The 26,627-nt window shown below is 48.9% G+C and overlaps 1 protein-coding gene across 8 annotated transcripts in view; it reads left to right on the top strand.

Annotated features, from left to right (window-relative positions):
• Window positions 1–26,627, top strand: part of LOC144717593 (transcription factor COE3) — a 148,364-nt gene that overhangs the window by 104,395 nt on the left and 17,342 nt on the right. For all 8 annotated transcript variants that reach the window (XM_078593079.1, XM_078593077.1, XM_078593075.1 and 5 more), the window contains exon 11: window positions 16,417–16,505. In XM_078593079.1, coding sequence (XP_078449205.1) covers window positions 16,417–16,505 — 89 coding nt within the window. The remainder of the gene's footprint in view (window positions 1–16,416; window positions 16,506–26,627) is intronic.

Below are 26,627 nucleotides of genomic sequence, written 5' to 3'. Positions count from 1 at the left end.
AAGTCACGTAGGTAAAACATCAAAATTAAAAAAAATAAAATAAAGATCACGACGTTGCGGAGGCAACACAAGTCTCCGTCATCAGGTGGGACCGTCACAGCCAGATTACCTTGATGCAGCTAATCTGGCTGTGACGGTCCCACCTGATGACGGAGACTTGTGTTGCCTCCGAAACGTCGTGATCTTTATTTTATTTTTATTAATTTTGATGTTTTACCTACGTGACTTTACCGACAAAACCTAAGAATACTGAGTTAGGTTCCTTTCCACGGCAAACATCAGTGGAGAGTGATATCCGAACTGGTCCTGGGGCCTCTCTCCTTCACCGGCCAGCTACTGACCAATTATTTGCCCCTTAATCCACCAGTGGAATGCCAAAGGGCTGTAAATTATATATTTTTTAATTGTATATGTTGTATATAATGGGGTCACATGACCCTCTGCAGTTGTTGGAGGCCACTCCATTCACTGCGTTGTAAGAAACAATAATCAATTCTTCAATCGAATCGTAATTCTGAATCATGACTTTTCATTAAATAACATTTGGTGAGCTGATTGTTACGCCGATAGAATTTACAAGAAGCTGCAATTTCACTACCGCATTTTAATGCTTCCAGTCGTTATGTATGCATGCAACTTGAGGTTCTAACACATTACATTTAATTTAAAATATTACGCAATGCCCCCTCATATTGCCCATGAATCCAGGTCTCCCTTGGAAAATAAAACCACACTTTTAGTCTCCACAGGCTTTCACCTCGTTGAAATAAATGCATACTGTAGATTAATGCATGCCTGCAATGGCCTGGAAAAAAATATATACATTTAGTGTTTTTTACAGGATCATAATGGAGGCTTTTAGAAACACCGTGAGATGTTTTCCTCATCAAGCTGCTGGGCACACATCCGTATTGTTACTATCAGTCAGTGGTGACCAGTTATTATGCTGGGCAGTAGCGTAGCGTGCTTGTGACAATGGCCCTGGTGCAAGGAATTAAACTCGGGCCCCTGTCCAATATAATATAGCCGGTGTCTGGGCCCCACCGACCCATTTGCGCAGCTGTGCAGCCTTCACCCTGCATAGCTACACCGCTGATGCCGGCTGAGATGAAATTGCCGGTGCTCTGCACGCAAATACGCATGGAGGCTCGGTCTGCAATGATCACTTTTGAAATTTCACCACGGCTCTCAACTCGTGCAAGAACTAGCGCGAGTTGAGAACGAAAATAAATGTTTCGGTTATGAAAATCAATCTTGCAGTTCACACGCGTGCTCTCCAAGCACAAGCGCCCCTTTCCAAATAGTGCAGGCACACGTCACGTGGTACCTTTACTCTCGCCCTCCGTGCAACTGTGCAGCACGTTTACGGCCTTGTCTCGAAGAACACAAGACCAGTGCCGAATATCCTTAAATTGTCGTCGTTCCCAAACCGGTGGAGTTATGAGCAATGTGCCAGAAGCACGGAGCGTTTGGAAGAAAAAAAAGCAGAGCAAAAACGGCAATATAATTAATTTACAAAACAACACCGCCGAAATAGACAGTTCTTTTGTAGCCGCACGAGGACCGTTTTGTGAATAAATAAAACGCGAGGCTTCAGGCAGCGCTATAATCCATGGCATTGTTGCTTAAGCATGTGCTAAGCAGTGCACACGCGCGCCCAAATCACTGCTGACTTGGGAACGTCCGCGAGAGCGTGGCGCGCATCTGTTTGCTCGCAATCATTATTTCTGAAATCCGCCCCTGCTGGCTGGCCTGCCAGGCCTGGCGGGGTCAAAGTTCATGAATTTTCTATGAGCATCGATTTGGCCAATCGATTTCCCCTCTTGTGCCGCGCTCCCCACATGCTCTGCGGAGCGGCTTGAAATTTTAATTTTTTAGAGCGTTTGACTCGACACACAGATGAAATGCAGTTGTGACGCGAATAGGCTGTCAATAAGTGAGGCGAGGCAGAGGAGGAGAGTACAGAGGAATGGCTCAGGACATGGCGCGCACAAAGGGAAGGCCGAAACTCCCTGTCGGCAGATGGCCCGACAAATACAAGGTGAAATTTGCATGCGTGGGAGATCAGAATGAGACTAAATAATAGGAACCAAGCAAATTAATGCGTCTATTATTCATGATGACAGTTTTGCACCCAAACAAAAAATGTAGAGCATTTTAAAAATAGCTCAGATAAGTGTAATTGAGAAGATGTTGCAAGTTAAATAGTGGTTCATAGCTGTTCTTCAAAATGTAACTTACCACACACATGTGAAAATGTTCGTGTAACTTACGCAAATACATGTTTTGATATAGATTTATACTTAAGCATCATGAAATAGCAGTTCATGCTCTTGTGCCCGTACTTTCTACATATCAAAAACTCATCAGTTTGTGTTATTTCAGTGTTGGAGCCTTATTACATCAATCCCTGTATGGAGGGTTACTTTAATGCAAAGTACGCATTTGCAGATACAAACAAATGTATTATTGAGATGGATTCCATTTGCCCTGGAGGAGTTAGAACACCCTAATGCTCGAATGCATTTTCTAATGATTTTAACATTGATCGTTGTAGTTACTTACATAAAAAAAAACACACTGGCAGGTACTGTACTTAACACACGGACACACTGCATCTTCTAGAACAGACTAATAAGTCTGGACATGGCCGGGTTTTCCTTCACCACCTGAAATTTCGGACCTTACCCCGACTGACAAATTCAGCTCGCGTGCGCGCACTCACTTTGTTAGCGGCGAGCAGTCCGGCTAGGCACGGCAGTGCCGCGGCTTTTAATAACTTAGCCTGCCGGTAATTAGTATTGGCATCTTCTTGCCATGCCCCCCGCTTGATGTTGTGCGAGCCATCGCAGCCGCCCGCGCCGCCCGCAATTGACGCGTAGACTTCGTTAGAGCCACGAGGCCCTCTCTGGCCCCTTTTAATAAAGCAGCTGCCTGCAAGCCCCTCTCGCCCAATCTTGACGGCTGTAATGCGCCTCACTTAACACGCGGGGCCCAGGTCACTGTCGCGTCGAAATACATACGGGAGGGAATGGTTTTTTGTTTGTTTGTTTTTCGCGCGGGGTTTTGCGATTGTTGACATTAATTATTGTTTACATTTTTACGACAAATACATATTTCGATATTTTTCCTCTAAATTTACTGTCACCGGAATATAATGTTATTCACATCCTGTACATATACACACGATGTATAAATGTAGAGTCGCAGCCCCGCGATTGCTGCCTCACGCCGCTGCTGATGGAAGGTCCTCTGCCAGAGAGGCCTCCACTCCTCAGGCCTGGCCAGACATCCAGGAAGTTGAGCGAGTACCCACACTTTACCCCACTACCACGCGACCTACCGAACAACCAAATGTGTCATATCCTATTTAAACTTATGGGTTGAACAGAGGTTATGCAACGAGCACCGTTGTTTCAACTGCCACATGGGAAGATCAAATCGAAACCAAGTCCATTGCACCGCTAACCATCAAACTGCGGCAGCACCATCGTATACACAAACGTACACGCTCCGACATTAACGGCGCTTTGTTACATCATCACTGCTAGCCCACGCGCTGCTATTGAATGCCATAAAAGAGAAAATAAAATATATAAATAAGAAGCTAATCGTAGCCGCGAGGATTGTCTCTTCCCCACACGTCTCTGCGGTGCTGTTCGTATCGACGGCAGCGCGCCCCCCAGTATTTTTAGGATCGACTCGCGGCCATTATCAAATTAAGGAGCACAATTAGGGCCTGTCTGGTGGGATACAGCTGATTGCTGGATATCTTTTGTTCTGGCCCTGCTGAATGCTACTCGCTGCCATTCATTATGAAAATAAGAAAACTCATGGTGCATTCGTGAAAGATAAAGGTGTAGCCCTGCAAGTGCCTGCTCGTGCCACTGCATGCAGAAGGGCCTCCGCTAGAGGGAGCTTGAGAGAGCCCCTTTAGCGGAGTATTTTTGGCCGACTGTTTGTGTCACGGTGGAGATTTGTTAACTCCCTCGCCTGGTATGCAGGAGATTGTGGGTTCGATTCTAACGAAGTGAGTGCACGTTCTCCCTGTGACCGTGTGGATTTTTCTCCAGGTCCTCTGGGTTTCCCTCCACACTTAGAAACATGCGTTTAGAGCAATTGGCTGCGATAAATTTCCACATGACGATAAGCCACTTCGTTGAGCTATCATTTGCCATAGCCTAGTCGCTTCTGAAAAAAGAGCTAAAAACCTGAGTGGGCCTTACCTGGTAAAATAAAATAAAAGATGATTTAATTTAAGCGTGTAATTTTACGCTGGCTACACGTCTGTATGAAGTAACCCATACTTTACCCCTCCACACACCACCTGCCGATAGACTTACTGTGGCGTCTCTATTTATGCAGCTTGCTGGACAAAGGTGCTCAGGTTGGGGAGGGGGGGGGGGAGATTTAAAACAACAACTTGCTTTATTGCTTTAACAGCCACGCCGGGGGGATCGGATCCATCCGACGACCTCTGGATTGCAAGTCCAGCGTGCTAACCGTCACAACCACGGCAGCAGCATCGCATGCATACGTGCCATGATTTATTAATGTTGTACAGTCGGCGTGGATGTGTAGCTGGCGGTTGGCACGCTTGCCAATGATGTGGCAGATGACGGGGGTTTAGAAGGTCACATCCCTACCTCTACGGGGCAATGCTGCGGGACATTATCAAAGCGTCCTCCAAAGTGCATGTTAAAGACCTCGTGTCATCACTCCGGAGGGAAGACTGGTGTCACGGCCGTCGTTTGCCAAACATGTCAATTATTTTGTAGTCAATTGCTCGTAAGTGGAACAGATGTCAGTTTCAACGTCGAAGCGAGCTCTTTTACGTTGTTCACATCCGTTACGTACCACTATAATTCCTTAAAGAGTTACACCATTGAGCGGCTGGATGGTGGGTCAACACGCTGCGCTACAAACCCAGTGACCTCGATTTGATTCGTGGCTACAGCTAACATGAGTGGCGAGTGAAGTTTGAACCGGTCCTGCCCACCCTCTCCCCCCTCCCCAACGCACTTCACGAATCCGCATTGACCAGAATTTGAAGTGTGGTCAAACAACGCCCATAACTGGCACGGCAAGGGGAGATTTTCATCCAGCAGTGGATTGGCGAAGGGCTGTAAATCATTATTATTATTGTTAATATACACAGTTCTGTACTGTGGCCCCATCGTTTAAAAACACCACACATTTCTTCGTGTAAACTGATGCCTGTGCGCACAACAAAAACAACAACAACCGCCGTTCACTAAGTGGCGGTGACGTCATGACGGCGCTTGTGCCATGCTAGGTGCACTTTTGAGGCCACGTGAAGTGTCTAAGTCCAAAGCTGGCAGAAGGTCACGGGACAGACCCAGGTGCCCGTGGGTTGACTGAGCGAGAGGACCGGCAGATGCACCAGATGCGCTCCCTACTGTGCCAACTCTCTGCGCTTTAGCGGCCCCGACGCTCCGCTGGTTGTTGTGAGCATCGCTCCTCTGCCCTCCGTTGTAGCTGCAATTGTGTTTTTCGGTACTTGAGTGGCAGGCGGGGCGTTGTCAGCCTGCCTGCGCGCTAAAAAAGCTCACCGCCGTCTCCATTCTAGTCGCCGTCGTCCGTGTGAAAGTCATAATCCCGCAGCAGAATAAACATGCCGAGAGAGATAGCGTCAGCTGATATGATAGCCGCTGCTTTGCCGGGTGGTGGTGGTGGTGGTGGGGGCTGGGGGAAACGTTAGTCATGAGGGAAAAATCCAAGCTCTTCCGCAGATAAAGATTACACACGCTCTCTGGGAAAGCTGCCGGCCCCGACAACCCGCAATGCTGGCGCTTGTATTTGACCATACATCCATCCCAGAGCTTCCCGTGACACAGATAGCGGTTCGGTGAAAATCTCGTTTCTCAGCAGCTTCGTCGAGTTACCACGTTGAACTCCGCGCAGCGCGCGACGCGAGTTTTGCTCAAGACCGCCGCTTTTCCGGCGCGTTTGCTCCGTTTTCCCACCGATAAAACGTCGTGGTGTCGGCGTTGTCTGGCCGCGTTCAAACAACGAGCCAGAAGCAGCTGCTCCTCTAAACCATGAAATCACGCAAGATGAAAATAAACCGAGCGCTCCTTTTAATAAAGAGATAGCGGGCTAATTTGAACTTGCTTATCTCCCTTCCTCTATCCCACTTACTCTTTGGACAGATTAACTCGTGTTTTCGCAACGATTCTATATTTGTTTGTCTAGCTCTTCTGCACGTTTTGCTTTTGTTGTGTGCCTGTGTGCTTGCTTGTGTATGGGTGTGTGTACATGTATGTGTGTACGTGTGTGGGTGTACGTGTATGGGTGTGTGGGGAGCGGTAGTGTAGCGGTTAGCGCTACGCTGCGCTATGAACCTGGCGACCCGGGTTCGATTCCCGCTCACGGCTAACACCAGTGACGATTATCTGAACCGGTCCTGGGCCTCCTCTAGGTCGACTCAGCCTTAAATGAGTTCCTGGTGCAGTGTGTAAACATCGCCACTGGGGAGACAAAGGCGGTCGGGCGTGGTGCTGGCCACCCACCCACTCGTTCGTGTACCGTTCCGGCCTTCATAGGTGCTTGCTAACAGCACTTGCCCCTACAGTCTGTTAAGGCTATACGGGGGATCTTTGTCTTTTTGTATGGGTAAGTCGTAGTGCAGTAGTCAGCGCCGCGCTGCGCTACAAACCCGGCGACCCAATTCATAGCCATGACAATTAGCCTCCCCGAGGTTGACTCAGCCTTAAATGAGTAACTGGTGCGGTGTGTGAAACATCAGCACTGGGGAGACAAAGGCGGCTGGATGTGGCGCTGGCCCGCCCATCCTCGTGCGCCGTGCAGGCCTTTCATAGTTGCTGGCTAAAAGCACTTGTCCCAACAGTCTGTTCAAAGCTATACGGGGGATCTTTGTCTTTTGTGTATGTGTGTATTACTTCCCCCCCTTCCTCCCCTCCACCTCCACACCACCGCAGTGGTAATTTTCTATGGTATCCATCGTATCGTTTTCCTCCCCCCCCCCGGTCGCGAGCCCTTACTCTCCTCTTGCGCCCGCTTATTATATTTATCTGGCCCTGCTCTTTTTCAACTGCGACTCTCACCTTTAAATCCGGCAGCTCCATCTCGTTGCCCCCTGCGCCCAGTTTGTTCAGCGGTAAATGTGTTTGCTCCCAAAGGCTCCTCGCCCACCTCCGTCCACCGCGTCGCGCATTTGCTCGATCGAGCGCGAGCCACTTTAAGGAACCCCAGACGCTTTATGTTCACTCATTGAAGTCAAACGGTGTCTCCCTCTCTCTCTCCTCTCTCCTCTCAGAGAGCTCCGTACATTAACTTGGTCAAACGAGCAACAAGAACTGTCGTAACTTCATAGCTATTTCAACAACCTTACCAAAAGGGAATTGCGGATTTTTTTAAAAAAGGAACAAAAATACAACGCAGTGAAAAGGCGGCTATGAATGGTCACGTGTTTATCTAGCTGTGAGGTGGGGGGGGGGTTACTAAGCGGCTACTGCACCTCGCTATGGCCACATTTGGCCCTGCTCATATCTGGACCGCCAACCCACACTGAGCGGCGTAGTGAACTATGGTCAAATAACCCGCCACATTAGACTTGGTCTCGGGAGATCTTCGCCAAGGGAAGTGGTTCGATAAAGGATTTCAAATTATTACTGTCGTCATCGTATTTACGTACTTACAGTTATTGTAAGAATTGCTGAAGATTCACACTTGAATGCATGCACAGGTTCAACAATTTTTTAAATAAATAAATGCGCGTTACGCTTAATTTAAAAAATGAAAAGTCTGCACTTAAAATTAACGTGTCAAAAATACCGATACGGCTCAAAGCTCTCCGCCCCTGGCCACTGACCAACACGAGCGCCACCCGTATGCACGGCGATACGCGGATACACGGGGCCACGCGGATACACGGGGCCACGCAGATACACGGCCATACGCAGATACACGGGGCCACTCGGTTACACGGCCATACGCAGATACACGGGGCCACGCGGATACACGGCCATACGCGGATACACGGGGCCACTCGGATACACGGCCATACGCGGATACACGGGGCCACTCGGATACACGGCCATACGCGGATACACGGGGCCACTCGGATACACGGCCATACGCGGATACACGGGGCCACTCGGATACACGGCCATACGCGGATACACGGGGCCACTCGGATACACGGCCATACGCAGATACACGGGGCCACTCGGTTACACGGCCATACGCAGATACACGGGGCCACGCGGATACACGGCCATACGCGGATACACGGGGCCACTCGGATACACGGCCATACGCGGATACACGGGGCCACTCGGATACACGGCCATACGCGGATACACGGGGCCACGCGGATACACGGCCATACGCGGATACACGGGGCCACGCGGATACACGGCCATACGCGGATACACGGGGCCACGCGGATACACGGCCATACGCGGATACACGGGGCCACGCGGATACACGGCCATACGCAGCACCAACACGCGCCCCGCCTTCCCCCGTGCCGCAGCTCTCCTCGCTCAAATCAATACAAATTATCAGCGAGCAAACAGGGCGGGACAGCCTGAATCGCAGCAAGCGTTTGCTCCCAAATCAGGCAATCCATCTTAATATGGGCCAGGGTCAAGAGGCCGGAGGGCAGTGGGGGGCAGCCAATCTCCGCACTTCATAATTACCCGGGCTATGAAACGGCGAAGGTATGCTCGCGGTCTGGGTCGCCTTACAGAAATTTGACGCCGCTTTAATATTATTGCTATTATTATTATCACGAGCTCATCTTTGCGATTTTGCAGTCCTTTTCGAACGCACAAAAAAAATAAGATGCGATCGTATTAGTGGGATTTTGCAGACAAATAGGGGATAAAGTACAAAATGTTTTAACTCCGCTGTCCCACTGAGCGCTGTGATATCGCGAAGGGCAACACCGTGGGAGACATCAGCATGTCTTATTTAATTATTGTCGTGTGACGGCCAGAACTAATTTCAACATTATCCCCGTATGTAATTGCATGGAAACACACTGGACGAACCTGTCCGCTTGAACGCCATGATCTGTTCAAACATTCACGTCGGAATGGTCGCCCTCGCGTTAAACAGGTTACGGACAGCACGTCTTTCCACCTTCGCTTGCCCTGAATGTCGCATGGCTCATGGGCATCTCATGCATATGCCCTTCGCTGTGGGGTGCACGTATTTTTTATTATTATAAAATCTTTGAAAAATTTTAAAGAGAAAAAAAATAAAAAGAGAAAAAAATATCTTCTTGGCAAAAACTCAAGGTGTTGACATAAGCGTTCGCATTGGTAATACAGCCTGCAAATGTGTTATAATCAGCTTTGAAATATGTTTAAGAACTCGCTGTTGGCATTGCAAAAATGTACGAAAATTAGCAGACTTGGCATTAAAAAACGTGATGGATAAATTGCAAACGCTTGCCAATGGAGCTGTTGTGTTTGGATTGGCTTAGCTTTAATTGTACAACAGTTTGACTAAACAATTATACGACACACATCTATGAATATTTAAAGTAAGAAACAGTTATAAGCCAAAGGGTGGGGGTCGGGGGGGGGCTGATGGAGGATGGGGGAGGGGGCCTGGTTTTCATTGCAACATTTTTTTTATCATTCGCGTATCTACGCTGCACATCTCCTTTAACAAAAAAAGAAGTAAGCTTAATTACTGCGCAGTTCACGCCCAGACAACAACGTTTCTGGATGCAATTAGGGGCCGATTGCAAAGACAACAACGGGGACCACACACTCACTCTGGCTGGGACAGGGGGGGGGGCGCACCGCAAGCCCCAAAACTGCTTTTATCACCGCACGCGGTGCGCTGAAACAGCTTCCTGAGCTGCTCGCTTATCAGAGCCGCGCCATCCGCACGGATGTGCTAGCCGGCCCTGCGACCTGACTGCGTAAATGTGAACGGGCGCGCTTGGCGGAAATTGCCGGACGCCCAGAGAGGTGGCAGAGGCGGTGTGTTAAGCTCAGCTGCGTCGGGTGCCTGCGTGCGTTACACACCACGATCTGTGTTCGCTCGCCCTTTATTATTGCCGGAGCGTACACTTTTTTAAGGCGACCTACGGCGGCGGGCTACACTTGGCAAACATTTATTTAACAAACTCAAAAAAAGAGGGTGGCGTGGTCATTTTAGAATCGTGGGTAACGAAATACCTATTCTGAAATATCGTGGGGTAATGTACACACTCGCTAATTAGCAGATGGCACATTTCTTTGATTATATTTAAGATGAAGGATTAAGTTGTACCGGTGAACCGTGAACCCGGAGACAAGTGTGCTAACCATAAACCAGACAGCGAATATTTAAACACACACTCGTACTTACAAACACACTACACTTTATAATATACAGAAAGTTAAAAGAGCATCAAGATTAATCGAAGCAGCAATGTTGGCTAAAGAAAGATGAAAATAAATAAAGCTTTTGGAAGGGGCTGATGGTGATCTACATAAACTTGCCGGATACCACCAATTTAGATAATTTTAATTTCATCGCCATTATTATAAAAAAAAAATGTTTGTTGTTTTATAGACGCGACTGTTCCTTGACAATTCATACATAAACATGGGGCTGCGAGTGATTAATCTGAATATTCCAGAATATGAGAATTCCATTCCTCTCCGCAATGGACACACATGTTGGCATCTAGTGCTGAGATCGCGTATGCCACCCATAAGCTCTGTGTGACGAGACACAGATGTCAGATGCTGTTTAAGGGAATGCCAAGGCATAGTCCGAATTGTGTTTCTGGACCGCAGTTTCTAGAGCAAGGGGTCTGGTTTGCATCACGAATGGAGCAGCGCGGAGGCCACATATGACAAAGTCGACAGTCCAAAGCCTGGTCAGGATATCGCTGCAACAGAAAGGCGAAAAGACTCTGCCGGCGCATGCCTTCAAATACAATCTGCACCACGGCTTGCACCCACACAGGCGCCGCCGTGTATTTGAATAACCACCACAGCTTCCGTGATTGGAAACAAAACGTCTTGAGTGGCTCTAGGGGGCACCCCAGCAACTCCGTGCTGATGGCACCGATGCCACCGTCTTGAAACGAGACTGGGATTTGCTAACGGGGGAAGGAGAGAGAATTTGAGCGGTGACTTCGTCACAGCAATGATAATATATTTGTGGGGAGGCCTATTGGTGGAAACAAAGCAAGCCTGCCACTGATGATCGGCATTCAAATAAGTGGCCATATATGACGCGGGATTTTTTGAAGTATAACTTTCCATTTGGAAAATAACACATTCGCATCATCAACATTAGCCTTCATCACTGCACTCTCCTCTATTGTCTTGGGATCTACTCTCGTGATATTGAGATTTAACAATCCGTCTATCACCTGCACATGAGTTTATTTCATTGCTCCATCTCCACGGGGGGTGCCCTTTCGGGTGTATTCCCTCCTGCGGGCACTCTATCGTCAGTTTCAACCGGTGTGCCTTTCCCAAGCCGGCTAACGCTTCTTAAGTCAATGTAGCGTCTCAACCTTGGGTATCCACGTCTTCCTGTTTCTCAGCTGTTTCGTTTAAGCGGTAGCCTCTCTCTCTCTCCCTCCTTTCCGTGGGCCCTCATCTTATCTGGAGAGATGGCATTGTCAAAGCGCTGCTTTCGTGGTTAACGTTAGCACATCTGAATGAGCTTTACAAGTTCTGCTTTTCGATGGAGTAGGGTTGGGGTTGCATTTACTGCTCTTGAAGAGTGCACTTAAGTTTAATAACCTCAAAGAGCATATTGCAAGTGTGCAATATGCTCTTTACAAGCTGTCTAAAAAGGCCACTTTGAATTACACCTGGAAACTTTAATGTTGAAGCATACCTGCTACATAACGGTGTGCATTGAATAATAGAGAAGACGCGTCCTGCAGCAATGCAAATGAATTGCACTGCCGATGCTAACTTTGGAAAAGTGGTGTTTGGGGAGTCGAGTAAATAGGCAAGTAAATCAATAAATGAGCACGCGCACACGTAGGGCGAGCAAAACAAAAAGCCAACGAGGGCATTGCCACGGCACCACGACTCGTCACGAGCTCCTTCGCGGTGGCATTCCGCGCGGCAAACGTCGCTCGGCAGCGTCGCGCTCACAGCCCCCTCCCCACCACCACCACTATGGGCGAGCAGCCAGGGCGGCACGGCTCGTGGGAGAACCGGCGCGCGACCCGGCTCATCGCCACGCATGAGGCTCGGGGTTATGCAGATCGAAGAGAGCGCGCTCGAGGCAATCGCTAGGACCGTGGCTGGGGCGGGCGTCTTGCCTGCGCCCTGCGCCGAGGACGCCCCATTCCTCGGCCCGTCAGCCCCCCCCCCCCCCCCGCTATTAGAGGCCTAAGTGACAAATCTCTCCCACGCCCGGGCTTGACACCCTTTTATGATTAATGGTCTGATTATGGGTAGGGGCCGTATCTCTCTTTTTTTTGTCTGTGTGTGCGTGTTGGTTCTTTTTTTGTGTCCCTTCTTGCCGTTCATTTCCCGAGTCAAAGCCCTCGGCGTCGATGATGCGCTCACAAGCACGGCCCCAGAGCCGTCGCGTTCGGTGAGGGCGAACGCTCACGGAGCGTGCGTGCCGCGATGCGCGCCGGGACGGGCAGGCGTGGGTTAACGTCTCGCTCATCAAGCGCACGCACGCGCACGCACGCGCACGCACGCACGCGCGTGCCCGCCGCCACGAAGCTCAGACACCTCGTTTGCGTGACGCGCCCCCGCGACGCGCGCGTGCGCGTGTCACTTTATTAAACGCTGCGCGCCGCGGCTTATTGTGTCACTCATGACCCCGGACGCATTACGTTTCCCCGGGTGTAAGTATTCACGTATTCTCAACTTCACTTGATTGGCGTGCCACTCTGCGCAACGAGGCAGGGTTTATTTTTTTTTGCTCAGATGCTCAGAGATGGAGGGCCCTTCGTGCGGGTTTTGGCACCTGATGGCAATCTTTCTGCCTGCTCTTTCTCTCTCTGTCTGAGCGTCAGCTTTTCTCCGTATTAGTTAAAGCACCGTTAATGTTGAATTATGTGCCATGCGGCGGGTTGCGCCAGAAATTACCCGGTGCCTAATGAATGAAACGAGACAGGTTTTATTGGGTTTACAAACGGCCATCGATTTACGCCACGCTTCGTCGGACCGGGACCTTCGCTGTGGATGATTTTTTTTCTTCTTCTTCTACTGAAATTAGAAAAAAATGGACGAATGAGAAAAATCAACAAACAGATGTGGAATTGTAATTTTTTCCGTTGCTATTCTCCTTTGATTTCGTAATTTATTTTTTGGCTCTGCATTTACATAAGTATTGTATTCTCTACAAAATTTGCAGAGAGCCAAATCAAACTTATTGCATTAGTATTTGCTTTAAACACGACGGCCCAAATCCATCTAAAATGCAATGTTGCATTTATCACTTATACATTTGCTTTCATACAATTTCAGTAAATGCTTACATTTGTTTTAGAGTAATTTACCATTCGCACATTTACAACGGGTTGGCAACAAAGTTCCGCTCATAGTCTACAGCCATTAATGAGATACCGGGATAGATCTGTTGTCATAATTAAACAAAACAAATCATTTGGCGATGCTACTGCCGCATTGCGCAAGCACTGATTTACAAAAAGAACTCAGCACATTCATCAACAACACTGTGGACTTAAAATGAAAACATGCAATCTGTGACAATTTATGCAATAGCCCCGCTTCATAGCAAATATTTTTGAACGCAGAAGGGGCATAGCCCGAAACGTCGCCTCGTGTTTATTTTTGTTACTTGAATAGCTGGTTCAAAAAATGCCGCACTCGCAAGCGAAACTTCTAAAGTTGTCCAATAAAGCGTCCGTGCCACCCGGTTTAACGTGCAGTTTCACGCCGAGGCTTGCTTGGACAGAAATATAAATTCCACTCTTTACTCTTAACACGTAAACCTTCCTAACTCACACCACGCAATAAGACCCCGATGACTTCTGCCAAGGACTGCGTCCGAGTTCGTAGGATTACACACATCTGCGCATTCTAATATCGACCAAATGATCCGGAGAGTGCTCGACCCCGGCAGATCTTAGATGCTAAGCAGGGATTTGAGCCTGGATAGGACTGGTACGGCAGGGGCTACTGCACAGCTGCATTGTCAGCAGAGGTTCGTGTAGAAGACTCCACTACTGTACTGCTCTGCACTGTGCTCCGACACTGACGCTCCCCACATTCTCCGACCTCGCACTGACCAGCGCGGTGAAGCGAGAGGATAGACAACAACAACAAACCACTGCGCACGGCTAACTCGCGACAATTCTGCCGAGCCGCGCCACGCACATCGCACTTTCACCTCCGAGGCCGTCTGGAAACACCTCCGCCTCCTGCATTCAGCAAGCTGCCGTCTTGAGCTTCCGTGGGACATCACCACGGCTGATTTTCTTTCCTCACCCTCCCCCAATTCCCCCCCCGCCCCGCCACTTAATTGCGGGTGCTGGCAGTGTCACGACACGAGCGAAGGGCTCGCCTCGCAAGCCGATATCGGCCGCTGCGACGCGAGTTTGCACGAGCGTGATAAGTCACAGGGAGCCCCGCAAGCCCCCCACCGCCCCCACCTGCACGCCGGCGCGCCGTCAACCACCGCCGTCGCAGCGTCGCGCAGATCAGAGTCAATATTTGCCATCCGCACTCGACACGAAATAGATGTTAATGCTATGCAGTGGCTGGGGGGGCTCCTTTCAATAGCGATTCCTCCCGGCGCGCTGACGACTGATGCGATGCGCTCTAACGATTTTCCTCCGCCGTCTCCGTAATCCGTTCCGCGTGCTAACGCGCGCGCGCGCGCTCGCTCCGTGAGGCGCGGGCTCAAGCGTCTTGCTTGACTCCCAACAAGAAGCAAATTACATAACACTGCTGAAGCATGACAAGCAGGTTTTACCAAGTCCTGTCTGTGACGGATGCTCTGCATAATGCCACTTCTCACTGGCCCGTTAGCCCGGGTATAAAATAGTGATGCATTGATATTTGCGAGCCGCGCGGCGTCAGTGCATTATTAAAGCAATTCGGCTAAATATATTACATTAGGGATATTTGAAGATGTACGCCTGCATTTTTGTCAGGCGGTGATTATTGAGATTTTTTTTTTATCCCGCGATGTTGATATATGACCAATAGTTCAACCAGTCGAGCGTGCCGTGTGATTAGATGTGATTAAATGATAAACTCTTAATATCTTCCATTAAAAGCAATACTTGTCAAGCCAAATTAATTATTTTTATATGATGCCTTATCAGCCACAGAATGTGATGGGATCTAAATTCCCATCATTTCGCTTTATCACCTAAAATTAAATAGGATTCGCACAGCAATGGTTCAAGCCTGCAGTCTCGGCATGCAATCGGAATGTACTTCATGAGCATGAGGGGTGGCAGGACAAATGATGGGGGTGATGACAGTAATTATTGTGGCGGCGCCAACGATGCTGACGATCACGATCGTGGTGGTGGTGGTGGTGATGACTATCGTGGATGACTGCATATGGCTCATTAACTTAGAATAATAATTATAATACCCTTTATTTACCAAAGAGAGCCTCACTGAGTCTCAACACCAGCTTTCAAATTGTGATGTTTGGCAGTTCCGTAAAAATGCCACTTTGGCCCCATGTGTCAAGAAACATATGAGGGGGATCACCATGAAAGCTCAGTACAGGTAGATTCAAGTCTCCATTGTTGTACTGCCATCTCCTGGCAAACTCGTAGGCCACTCCTACAATACCTAGTATCTCCACCTCGTCCCTTATCCGAGTGTTAACCAGGCTCAATTCTGCTTAGCTTTCAAGATTGGTAAAAATGTAATCGAGTACCTGAAGGGAGATATAGAAAAAAAAATGTTTTGATGAACACTGACCAAAAAGCCTACAACGCAATGCGGGCCAGTAACAGAGAGCGCAAATGGCCGTACAGAAGATCATAAACGAATGCGCTTCGTGAACAAAGCAACCTTACAGGAACTTCAGAAAAGGCAGAAGATTTGGAGATGATTCTCAATGTCGAGGAGCATGCGGAGAGAATCTGATAAAAAAACAATTTTTGCATCGTCTCATGCGGTTGTCGAACACAACACGCGACAAGCGAGTGGAGCGGCAGGCAGCGAGTCTGGTAAAATGAGTCTTTGACCAGGGCGGGCGGTATTGAGGTGTTGAAGTTCACGTGCACAAGGACCGTCGCAGTCGCGACAGGACGTTAGGTGCAAGGCAACTCCACGAACATGTGTTGAGATGATGATGAGATTGACGATACTTATGAGCGGACTAATCATTTGTGGATTATGACGACAGAGGCGTTGATGGAGAAGCGCTTGGCGACTGCGGTTGATGTTGCAGCCGAGCGTTTTGCTCACCGCAGCGTTTGCTTTTCGATGTTCCCCGCAGCTCTGAACGAGCCCACCATTGACTACGGCTTCCAGAGGCTGCAGAAGGTGATCCCGAGACACCCCGGCGACCCCGAGAGGCTACCCAAGGTAACCGAACACCGCGGCCCGTCACCCTGCCACGCTGTCCACCACAGAGTGGGCAAACGACCAAAGCCGGGCTATCCAATTAGGGGCGCCGCGGTGGCGAGATGTTAACTACCTCGCCTAGTATACAGGAGGTCGTGGGTTCAATTCCGGCCCTGGCGCCTGCATATTTGGGGTTTGCATGTTCTCTCCGTGCTCGCGTGGATTTTTCTCCGGGCCCTCCTCTTTTTCTGTCCGCATTTAGAAGCATGCCTTTCCATATGATAAGCCACTTCGTTGAGCTATCATTTGTGACCAGGTCGCTTCTGAAAACGAGATATATATATATATCTCAGTGGGCCTGACCTGGTAAATTTGTTTAGTTCAATTATCGTTAAACTACCCGTCATCATTTCCATGACTTGGCAAAGTCTCACCTCGGTCCCCACGTGTGCTGCTGGACGGGAGGTCATGGGTGGGGTTTGGTGACATCATTGGCATCGTCAGCCGCGTCATGCATGCTGGGTGTGGCTCTGTGTGGGGGGGGGGGGGTTCCTGCTTTCGGGGAAGGCAGGATGTCAGGATGGCTACCATTGATAGAGTAGTCAATAACAATAGATCGTGGTTTAATCGACTAATTAAGACGAATTGTCCAAGCTTTACAATTTATGCGAACTAATATTTGCACGTACATGTAAAGCCCATACTTTGAGGGCCGTGAAAGATATTTGACCATACTTCACCACGCTGGTCAGTGCAGAACATCAGTGGCTTTAATGCTGATCTGTCCTCTGCTGCCCATAATGCCTGTACGCAGTGCTCACCCATCCCAACACTGCACAGGCTCGGATGTGCTTAGCTTCTGAGATCCGATGAGATCAGAGGTGCATTCTGGGTGATTTGGTCATAAGCTTGTGAACTAAACCAAATAAATAAATAACCATCAGGCAACTGCAAGTCAGTCAGCAAATAATAAGACAAGAACAATGTGGACAGATGGGTTTATTAGGGGGGAAACTGCAAAATGAAATGGAACTGAGTAGACCGTGCCAATTCTGATAGCGAGCCCTTTACCAAGCTTCAATGTAAAAGATTAAAGAGCCTGGCTTGCTCTCTCATTTGGGGTGCTATGGGCATATACAGGGTGGGTGGGGAAGCATTGCGGGCACATCTGTAGGATGTCGACAAACTGGCGTTTTTTTTCATCTATTCTTTCTCATTATCGCGTGAATAATCACTGGCTTTTGAAAACTATGTTCGGAAATGATTACGGAGATCATCTATTACTATGGCCAGTTTGCGCGCTACACCGATGAGTCTTGGTTTACTCGTGTTATTCAAAATAATTATGAATACCAGCACTCAAATACACACACAACACACACATGAGTATATACATGTCGAAGATCCCGCATTGAGCGTGAAGCCTTCTAGAATAGTGAGACAGGCACGGTTTGGCGAGTGCTTGTGCAAGTCGCAAAGCCGTGGCAGATTTTTTTCAAAGATATTTTGCTTCGTTTAACTTTTCCCATACCGCGCGTGGTCAATGTGAGCAAATAACCACTGGCTTTGCGGCAGTGAACTCACAGCGATCGACCGCTCCTGATGTTAAGGATTTAAAAGGCCCATTGCAGATTACTCCGCTGGGTCCAAAAAAATTCGAGAAATGCCCCTGGCTACAGCGTACACCGACGTGCAATTGGATTTTGAATTTCTACCGGGGCCAGATTCCTCTTTTGGCAAGGCAATTGAGCGCAACATGTCAGCATGCATCCTTAGACTTGGCTTTCCGATGTGGGATGTGGGGACGCAATGCATTTCCACAAACACCCTCCTTTCTGGGTCATTGCTAAATGGTCAAAAGCCAGTCGCCACTTCCAGTGATTTTGCGTTTAATGACCAAATCAAACGGTTTGGTCGTCTGCAAAGTCAATAGCCCACAAGACGCGTCCAGCCTCTGTGAGGATGAGCAGGGGCTGACTGAGCAGTGACCATGCTGAGCGACGTGCCGCTTGACACGTGCGTCGCGTCGGGGGGGGAGGGGGGCGGAGCGGTGGCGTCGTAGTTGCGACGGACCTCACCGCACCAGAAACTAAGCTATGGATCAATGGGTGTGGGTGGTGGGGGGTGCTTTCTTATTCACGTGAAATAACGGCAGTGTGCAGACACCCATTCGAGAATTAAATGAGGAATTAACTCGAGAATAACTCGAACAAATGCTTGCAAAGGAGCAACGGTAAACGGAATCGTTACCCTAAGAGGCGCCCCGTAGCAAGACGTTTGCGCGTGGCGTGCGCATCACCGCGCCGCGATTCACCGCCACTTCCGGTGATTTTGCGGTTGAATCGCGGCGCGGCCGGCGCGCTGATCTACCGCACGGCACGCCGCGGCTGTTTTCGCGGGGCCTTCATTGTTGTCATAATGTTTATCGCAATAACGTCGCGCGCCATACATCACCGCGTCTAATTGCGCTGCGTCTGTCACTGCGCGCGATCGGCTCGGACCAAACAAGGGTGGCGGTGGCGATTGTGAGCCCGTTGCACGCTCTGAACGCAGCCGCGCGATGAATGGAAACGGGTTCCCATCGATAGCCGAGCCACGCGTCCCGTAATGCGTCGCAGCAAAGAGATGAATCCGCGACGATGATGCATGAGGGTGTTTCACCTGCGCCGTGTTGCGTGCGTATTTCCAGTCTGTGAAACTGTTACAGCGCGGCACATAACAGGGTCAGCGGTAATGTATATGGTAATTATCACAGGCAGGCGTACATTACACCATGCTTAATAAACTGTCAGCCCAGGTTTCACACTCTTGCAGTAATGCTGACATTACATTCAATCACCGGGCACTGCGTTTACTTTGTGGGTGCGCGAGTTTGTAAGAAGAAAAAAAAACTCGCGATCCGATCCCATTGCTTGAGTTTATTTCGCTGTAAACGCCGCTTCGTGAAATCTCAGTAATCTAAACTCGTGCTGTTAATGTGGATGTTATATCACTATTGCAAAATGACACGAAACTACAATGGGGGAAAAATATATTAAAATTCTCAACCACCCACTTTACAAATGAAACACCTTCACCTATTCCGCGGCAATATATAGCAACGTGCTTGAGTTATTATTACATTGCAATCTATATATAAATTAGTGCATGCGTGTAGCGCAAGCACACACACACACGCAAGTAAAAGCACATGGCGTATGCATAAGTACACGTTTACACAATATCATATAGGCACGCACGCACTAACACATTCGTGTCAGCCCTTTTGTGCGTGATGGACTGGTATTGTTAAAAGAACCAGGCAGCCCATTTTTGTGCAGGTGCAGCCAGCCTCAATTATCTTGTTTAGCCACAAACAGGCGCGCGCGCGAGTACGTATGTATGTGTGCATGTATGTGTGTGTGTATGTGCATGTATGTGTGTATGTATGTGTATGTATGTATGTGTGCATGTATGTGTGTGCATGTGTGTGTATGTGCGTGTATGTATGTGTATGTATGTGTGTGTCTGTGTGTGTATGTGTGCATGTGTGCATGTATGTGTATGTATGTATGTGTGCATGTATGTGTGTGTATGTATGTGTGTGTATGTGTGTGTCTGTGTACGTGTGTGTGTATCTACACGCGTCGTGTTTACAGCGCCGCGTTATGCATGGCCGTGGGCCGGCCCCGTCTGTGCGTCTGTGTGATTGGCCGGTAATGGAGCCCAGCATTGCCCCCCCCCCCACTTCGCGTGCTATGGAAATTGCGCGGCGCGGCAATTCATCATGGTTAAGCGGGCTGTCTGTGGCGGCTTTGCCGAGGTCAGGCTATCAGAGGCGCCGACGCGCGCAATGCTCCGCCACCCGCCGTAATCGAATACAAATAAAAACTTTATCGCCTCCGATGCAAGCGAAACAATACGCGCGCGCGAGATCACACGGATAAAAGAGATGGTTTTATTTTTCAACGGCAGGAGGGAGGGAGGGAAGGAGGAGCGGCGATCTTCGCGAGATAAAAAAAAATCTAAACAACGGCGACAAACAAGCAAACAACAACAACAAAATGTTGCGAGATGAAACCGCCGCTCTCGTTTTCGTTTGCCCGCACCGAAATTACCCGCGCTCACGTCCTCGTGTCGAGGGGGCCGGCGATGCCGTGGCGAATTCACAACTCGACGCTTGCCACGGACACATGCAAGGCAAGGCTTACGGCGATCAAAAAATTGCCGAGATACATCTCGATAACAGAAATTCCTTTTCCGTACAACAGCGTTAGAGTTCGGATAAATGAGACATTTACAGCAGTTTTTTTAGTGTGCTCTGCAATTCACTTTCGAACTCACACGTCTCTGTCAATCCACTGGTGGATAACTGGGTGAAGTCTTCCCCCTATGCCGCACCAAAACCATTCGCCACTGATGTTAGCCATGACCGTAAATCAAACTCAGCTGGTCGGGTTCATAGTGAAGGGCACTTGCCACTGCGCTAGGGATCTACCCCGACTACAACATGCTGTGCTGTCGTGAAAGATCTCTGCAATGCAGTCTGTGTATGCGTGTTCCTTGACATTCAGCGCTACGCTGCGCTACGAACCCGGTGACCCAGGTTCGATTCCCGCTCACGGCCACCAACAGCAGTGACGATTATCCGAACCTGTCCTCGGCCTCCCCTAGGTCGACTCAGCCTCAAATGAGTACCTGGTGCAGTATGTGGACATTGCCACTGGGGAGACAAAGGCTGCCCTGGCGTGGTGCTGGCCACCAACCTCCTCGTATACCGTGCCGGCTTTCATCGGTGCTCGCTAACTGCGCTTGCCCCAGCAGTCTTTTAAAGTCTAGACGGAGTGGGGGGCGGGGGGATGTTGCCTTTCCGTCTTTGTTCTCTGATATTAAATGTGCGACCTAAATTATTCCTCCACGCGCACTTGAAAGGACTTCCCCCGGCCGCCGTGTTTTCCCCGAGACCCGGAGATGATAATACCGTTGCACTATTGATTCGCCGAACGTTATAAAAGCAGAGATAACGGCCGGCGGGGGCTTGCCAGGGGGGACGACAGGGCCCGGTGGTGACAGAAAGCCGATATTGGCCGGCGAGTGCGACCAGCGTGAAGCCACAAACAACGTCACCGCCGGTCGAGAGCCACGGTACACAATCGCCGGCTGCTAAAATAAAATAACAAAAAAAAATGCGTAGAGCGCACGAATGGAAAAATAAATAATAAATCAATAACCCGCTCCCGCCAACGCCTGTGCTGGAGAACTTGGGTGTACATTTTTTTATATTTATTGAAAAAATTATACGGTCCAAAAAATTCCATGCGGCCAGCAACAGGACAGCACTGCTGATGTGTTGATGGGCGAGCCTTGACGCGTTGCTTTGACACGAGCTATAGGTTGCCGGAACTCTGGGAAAGAGCCAATGGGAGAGGATTCCAACGAGGGTCCAACGGGGGAAGAACGATACTCGATCATGGGACCCTTTCTGGCAATAAAACAGTTGTGTTAAAATGTCAAAACACCAAACTGAAACCTTTTTGCGAGGAATCACGTCTGCATTAACCACATATACTTGTGGTGAAGATGCAAATAAAAACAACATGAGCTGGTAGTATATGTATTGTCTTTGAAACTGATTGGTCCACACCAGAGACAGCGTTCTTTAAATATTCTTGGGTTCGGTAAAGTCACGTAAGTAAAAAATTAAAATTAATAAAAGTAATTTTAATCTAAAAAATGTTTTACCTACGTGACTTTACCGAAAAAACCCAAGAATATGAATCCTTGCAGTCACGAAAGCTTCAAATCTAGCTTTCTTTAGAGCCTAGTCTCAAACGGTGCTAGACCAGAGGACGCCAAAAGGCAAACAGCACAAAGACAATGCCACCATCACGACATTGAGAGCTCGGAGTGAGCCGCTACATCATGGGACCACCCTGCGCACACACACACACACACGTTGGTCGCAGGAAAGTGGGGCAGTCCCCACGATTTACCCCACCACAAGTGACCCCCTCCAGGTTGGCTTGCCCCGAAGTCCAGGACTGTGTGCACGGTCGTAGACTTTGGCAGGACGATTTGCCCCCTCACCCCTCACCACCCGTGCACGCATCTCGTCCCTTCCCATCTGTGGCCCTAATGGAGACATTGTGGGTGCAGAGTTGACCAGAGTTGACTATCCAGAGCTGCTGCCGTGGAAGTAATGGGTCGCTGCGGCAGTTGACACAAAGCTGCAGGTTTCCTCAAATCCCCTCCGCCTCTGTGCGCCCAGCTGCGGGATACGACGGGGGCGGAGAGCACAGCCGATCGTCAGGTTCACGCGCAGTGCGGGTAAAGTGTGCCTCCTCGCAACTCTTCCAAGATGTCTAGCCAGCGTGGACAAGTAGGCCAAATGCCCTCTGCGGGGGGGGGGGGGGGAGGGGCTCTCTAGAGCTTCCTACAGTTGAGACATTTCCACCCCCAGCAGTGGTGTAAGCAAGGGCTCCACATTTAAACTTTCATTGCCATCCAGAGAGATGTATTGTAGCAGAATTAATTAGTCCACTAAACAACCAACCCTACAAATGCAATGTCCTGAGCATTGGTTGGGTTTTTTTTTTGCACAGGTACACAGAGGCAATGGTGCTGAACTGGATAAGCAAACCCCCACGAGGTTTTAACCGCCGAGCGTTGCCGATGCGGTGTCAAAATTTTTAGATCATTCCGTGCGAAAGGCGGTATGTAAAGTAGGTTGCTGATTTATCGCTTACTTTCTGTAAAACTTTTCTTTTAAACGTGAGGATGTTTCATGGAAATATTTGTTTGCTCCGACATGCAGATAGAATCCCCATGGAAAGGGGAATGTTGGCGATGGCTAACAAGAGAGGCGAATGAGATCCGAACCGGTCCTGGGCTGCCTCTTAGCAAACCCGTAGTGACCAGCATGACGAAGTATGGTCAACAACAACCACCCCTACCCGTGATCGACGTGGCTTGGGGAAAAAAACCTTCATTCAGCAGCGGATTGAGAAAGAGCTGAACATTCCTCCAGAGAGCATACCACTGATTCTTAGCACGGTCGGCTACGTACGGTGCGAAAGAAGTTCAACATACGTACTACATGACACACACACACATACACACCCAACGTACGGGCATTTTGACGACCTCACCTCCGACAGACGGAACAAATAAACGAGAAAGAGAGGATTGCCGTGTTAGCCGAGCACCCGCCCGAATCAAACCGGCGAGCAGAGATGAAGGGGGGGGGGGGCAGTTTCTCTGCGCTGGGCGAGGGCGGCGGCAGGGAACGGAGTGCGCTTGCCCCCCCCCCCGCCCGGCATAAGCGAAAGCGACAAGCTGCATGGGAGGACGGCCGATTAACTTGTCACGCGCGGCGCGCGTGCGTGCGCGTGCGTGCGCCGCCTCGCTCCGGACGCCCCTGCCACCCGAGGAAGGGACAATACGGCACGGGTTGGCCCTAACGATGATTAATGATGTAGCTGTTAGTCAAAAGGCCTGCAGCGGATTTTTTTTCTCTCCCCCTTCTCTTGAACGCGGCCTTGGCTTCTGAAGCCCACTTGTTCAGAACCACAGAAATGTTCCACCGAGAGGACGTCACATCAGTCTCTGCTGTGCACCGCAAAAAAACAACTTAAAAATCGCATTTTGAAAAGGACTCACTTGGGAACTAAAATCACAAGCACCAGATTTTGCCACCTACTCCTCCTCTTCCTCCACCTCCCCCTTCCCTCGCTTCGCTGCAGGCTCACAGGTCAAGTGTTGAACACGTGGGAGCATATCTGCGTTGAAAAGCAAAAAAAATGGACTTTTGCATATCGGTAATCTTCTAAAATAACCGTTGTTCAAACACCGCACGCGCGGTGTTCGTAATGATTAATAAACGCGGCGCAGCTGTCGCGATTTTATTCAGTCAGTGAAGAGCTGACCACTTGAAGCTCAATTTGGCGATTTAGCTAAGTAGCATGAGGGCAGGATGCTAATAGCGTGCGCTTAACTCCTCGCCTGTATGCCCGACCAGAAGCCAATTACTGTGGCGCTACACGAGTCAAGTGGCTGCCTCTTCAGTCCGTGATCCCTCTAAGCCCTCTGCTCACGGCGTTACAATGCTCTCCGTGGCACAGCACGCCAGCAGGCGCCGTTAACCCCTTCACCGCCGCCGCGCCGCCAGTAACTAACGGCACCGCGCCCGCCTGCCCGCCCGCCCGCCCGATCGGTGCCCGGCGATTGGGAAACATCGTCGCCTGCCAAATGGGCTTCGATTCAAAGCTCCGGTTTTTTTTTGAAAGGCAAGCAACGCCTGTCAAGTCGTGCCAGCGCAGCGAGCCACAGTAAACATATTACGGGCTCAGTTGCACTAAATTTATTTTGCCATTTTAACGTTTTTTTTCTCTGAAGGTGCTCGTAGCCTACGTTCCAAGCTGCCTTTGGTGGAAAAAAATAATAATAAATAGAACTTTAATTGATTTCTGCTGTACACACAAGCAACATATAACTATTCTGGCTTCAAACCCCACGTGCTCACTTTCATTTTCTGGAAGAGTAAGTGCTTGTGTTTTTTTTTGGTCCAGGCATTATGGATATTTTGTGGTTTGGCTAAAATTGAAATATAAACAGGGATTTAGGAATGAAACAAAATTTTGCTTCTGAAGTAGCATCGTCCTTGTGATGCTTGTGACGCATCGTTTGCGTTAATCTGCAGCTTTGAAATCCGTCACCTACGCAAATGCCATCCCAAAGACAATTATCATAAAAATAATATAATCCTAATTTATCCCATGAGGTGCTACCAGACAAGAACAGAACAACATACTTTAAATGTATATTAATTAAGCGTATATTTTTTGCAGAATGTTTTCTGGAACCTGCCCACTTGAATTCGGTAGTAGTTTGAGCGTAAGTGTAATAGCATTGCAAAGTAAATGATTAATACATATTTGTGTATACAGAGTATGATTCATCGCTTATGTTCTGGATGTAAAACATTAGACAAAATACAAAACAATACAAATAAAATCACGAATATAAGACAAAAAACTCAAATATTTTTACAAAATTATGGCCTCCCAATAGTTTCAGTTCATAAAATAATTTTGCACGCCATATGTGTGCATATGTATTTATTACGCACACAGTCAGACTGTCATCGTCGGCTCAAAGACACGGAACCTGGCTCCCATGGCACCATCAATATGCCAAAGCAAGGTAGTCATATGACAGGAGTGCGTTGGTCAAGGTCAAAAGGTCATCATGATCAACACTATTGATGCCACCACACCTCGCCATTGCTTCCTTCCTTTTGCGAGATGCCGGAGTTGTTGCAAGGTTAACATCTGACCTCCAATGTCTGCTCTTACAGTATCCCACCATCTGGATTTAGATCGTCCCCTAGGTTGCTGACCTCTTGACATCTAGGTGCCACGCCAATGTCCGTCTCGATAACCCACCCTCCTCTCTCCTGCTCATGTGTCCCCAGCAGATCATAGCCACCTCTTCCCAATTAAATTAATTAACAGTTTCTTTTGAGGTTATTTTGAGGACTTCCAAGTTATTTACCCTATCCACATTGTGAATTCATAGAACCCTTTTAAAGACCATACTCTTCTCTCCTAGTTGTGTTGCTAATAACATGTTCTACCAATTTGCAATACACATAGCCTACCATCATGTCATCAAGTGATCTGTTTGAGGATGAAGGCGAGGCTTTGCTTACCATTTTGTCACTTTAACCTACAAGGAGACCGGAACGAATTTCCCCCACCAGCACTACTGATGATAACGTGATTGCGCGGCTCACCGTTACAAATTACAGTGGCTTTTATTTTATAATGAAGGCAGATGTTCAGATTCGACACGCCGATCTGTGGACCATGATAAAATCTCTGCACGTGCGGCATCATTGAATTATTTAGCAGAAATACTTTTTTTGACATCATTGTTCCAAGTACAAACATTGCACAATCGCAATAACAATATTACGTCCGAGTAGTCCAAGGGTTAAAATACTGTGAAAATAATACCTGGCTGCTTACGGACAGCCAAATTATTTCTGGCAAAGAGCGAGCAGCCGGTGGAGACTGAGGACGTGCCATATGGCTCGGTTTGATGGCTAGTGGGGTTCGGGCGTGGTAATTACACTAATTGCACCTCGCACCCTGGAAATCACAC

This window comes from Lampetra planeri, chromosome 4 (genome assembly GCF_965212315.1).
Source record: "Lampetra planeri chromosome 4, kcLamPlan1.2.h2, whole genome shotgun sequence".
Classification (NCBI taxonomy): domain Eukaryota; kingdom Metazoa; phylum Chordata; class Hyperoartia; order Petromyzontiformes; family Petromyzontidae; genus Lampetra; species Lampetra planeri.
The sequence above is the reverse complement of the archived record's forward strand: the minus strand, read 5'-3'. Positions and strand labels throughout refer to the sequence as shown.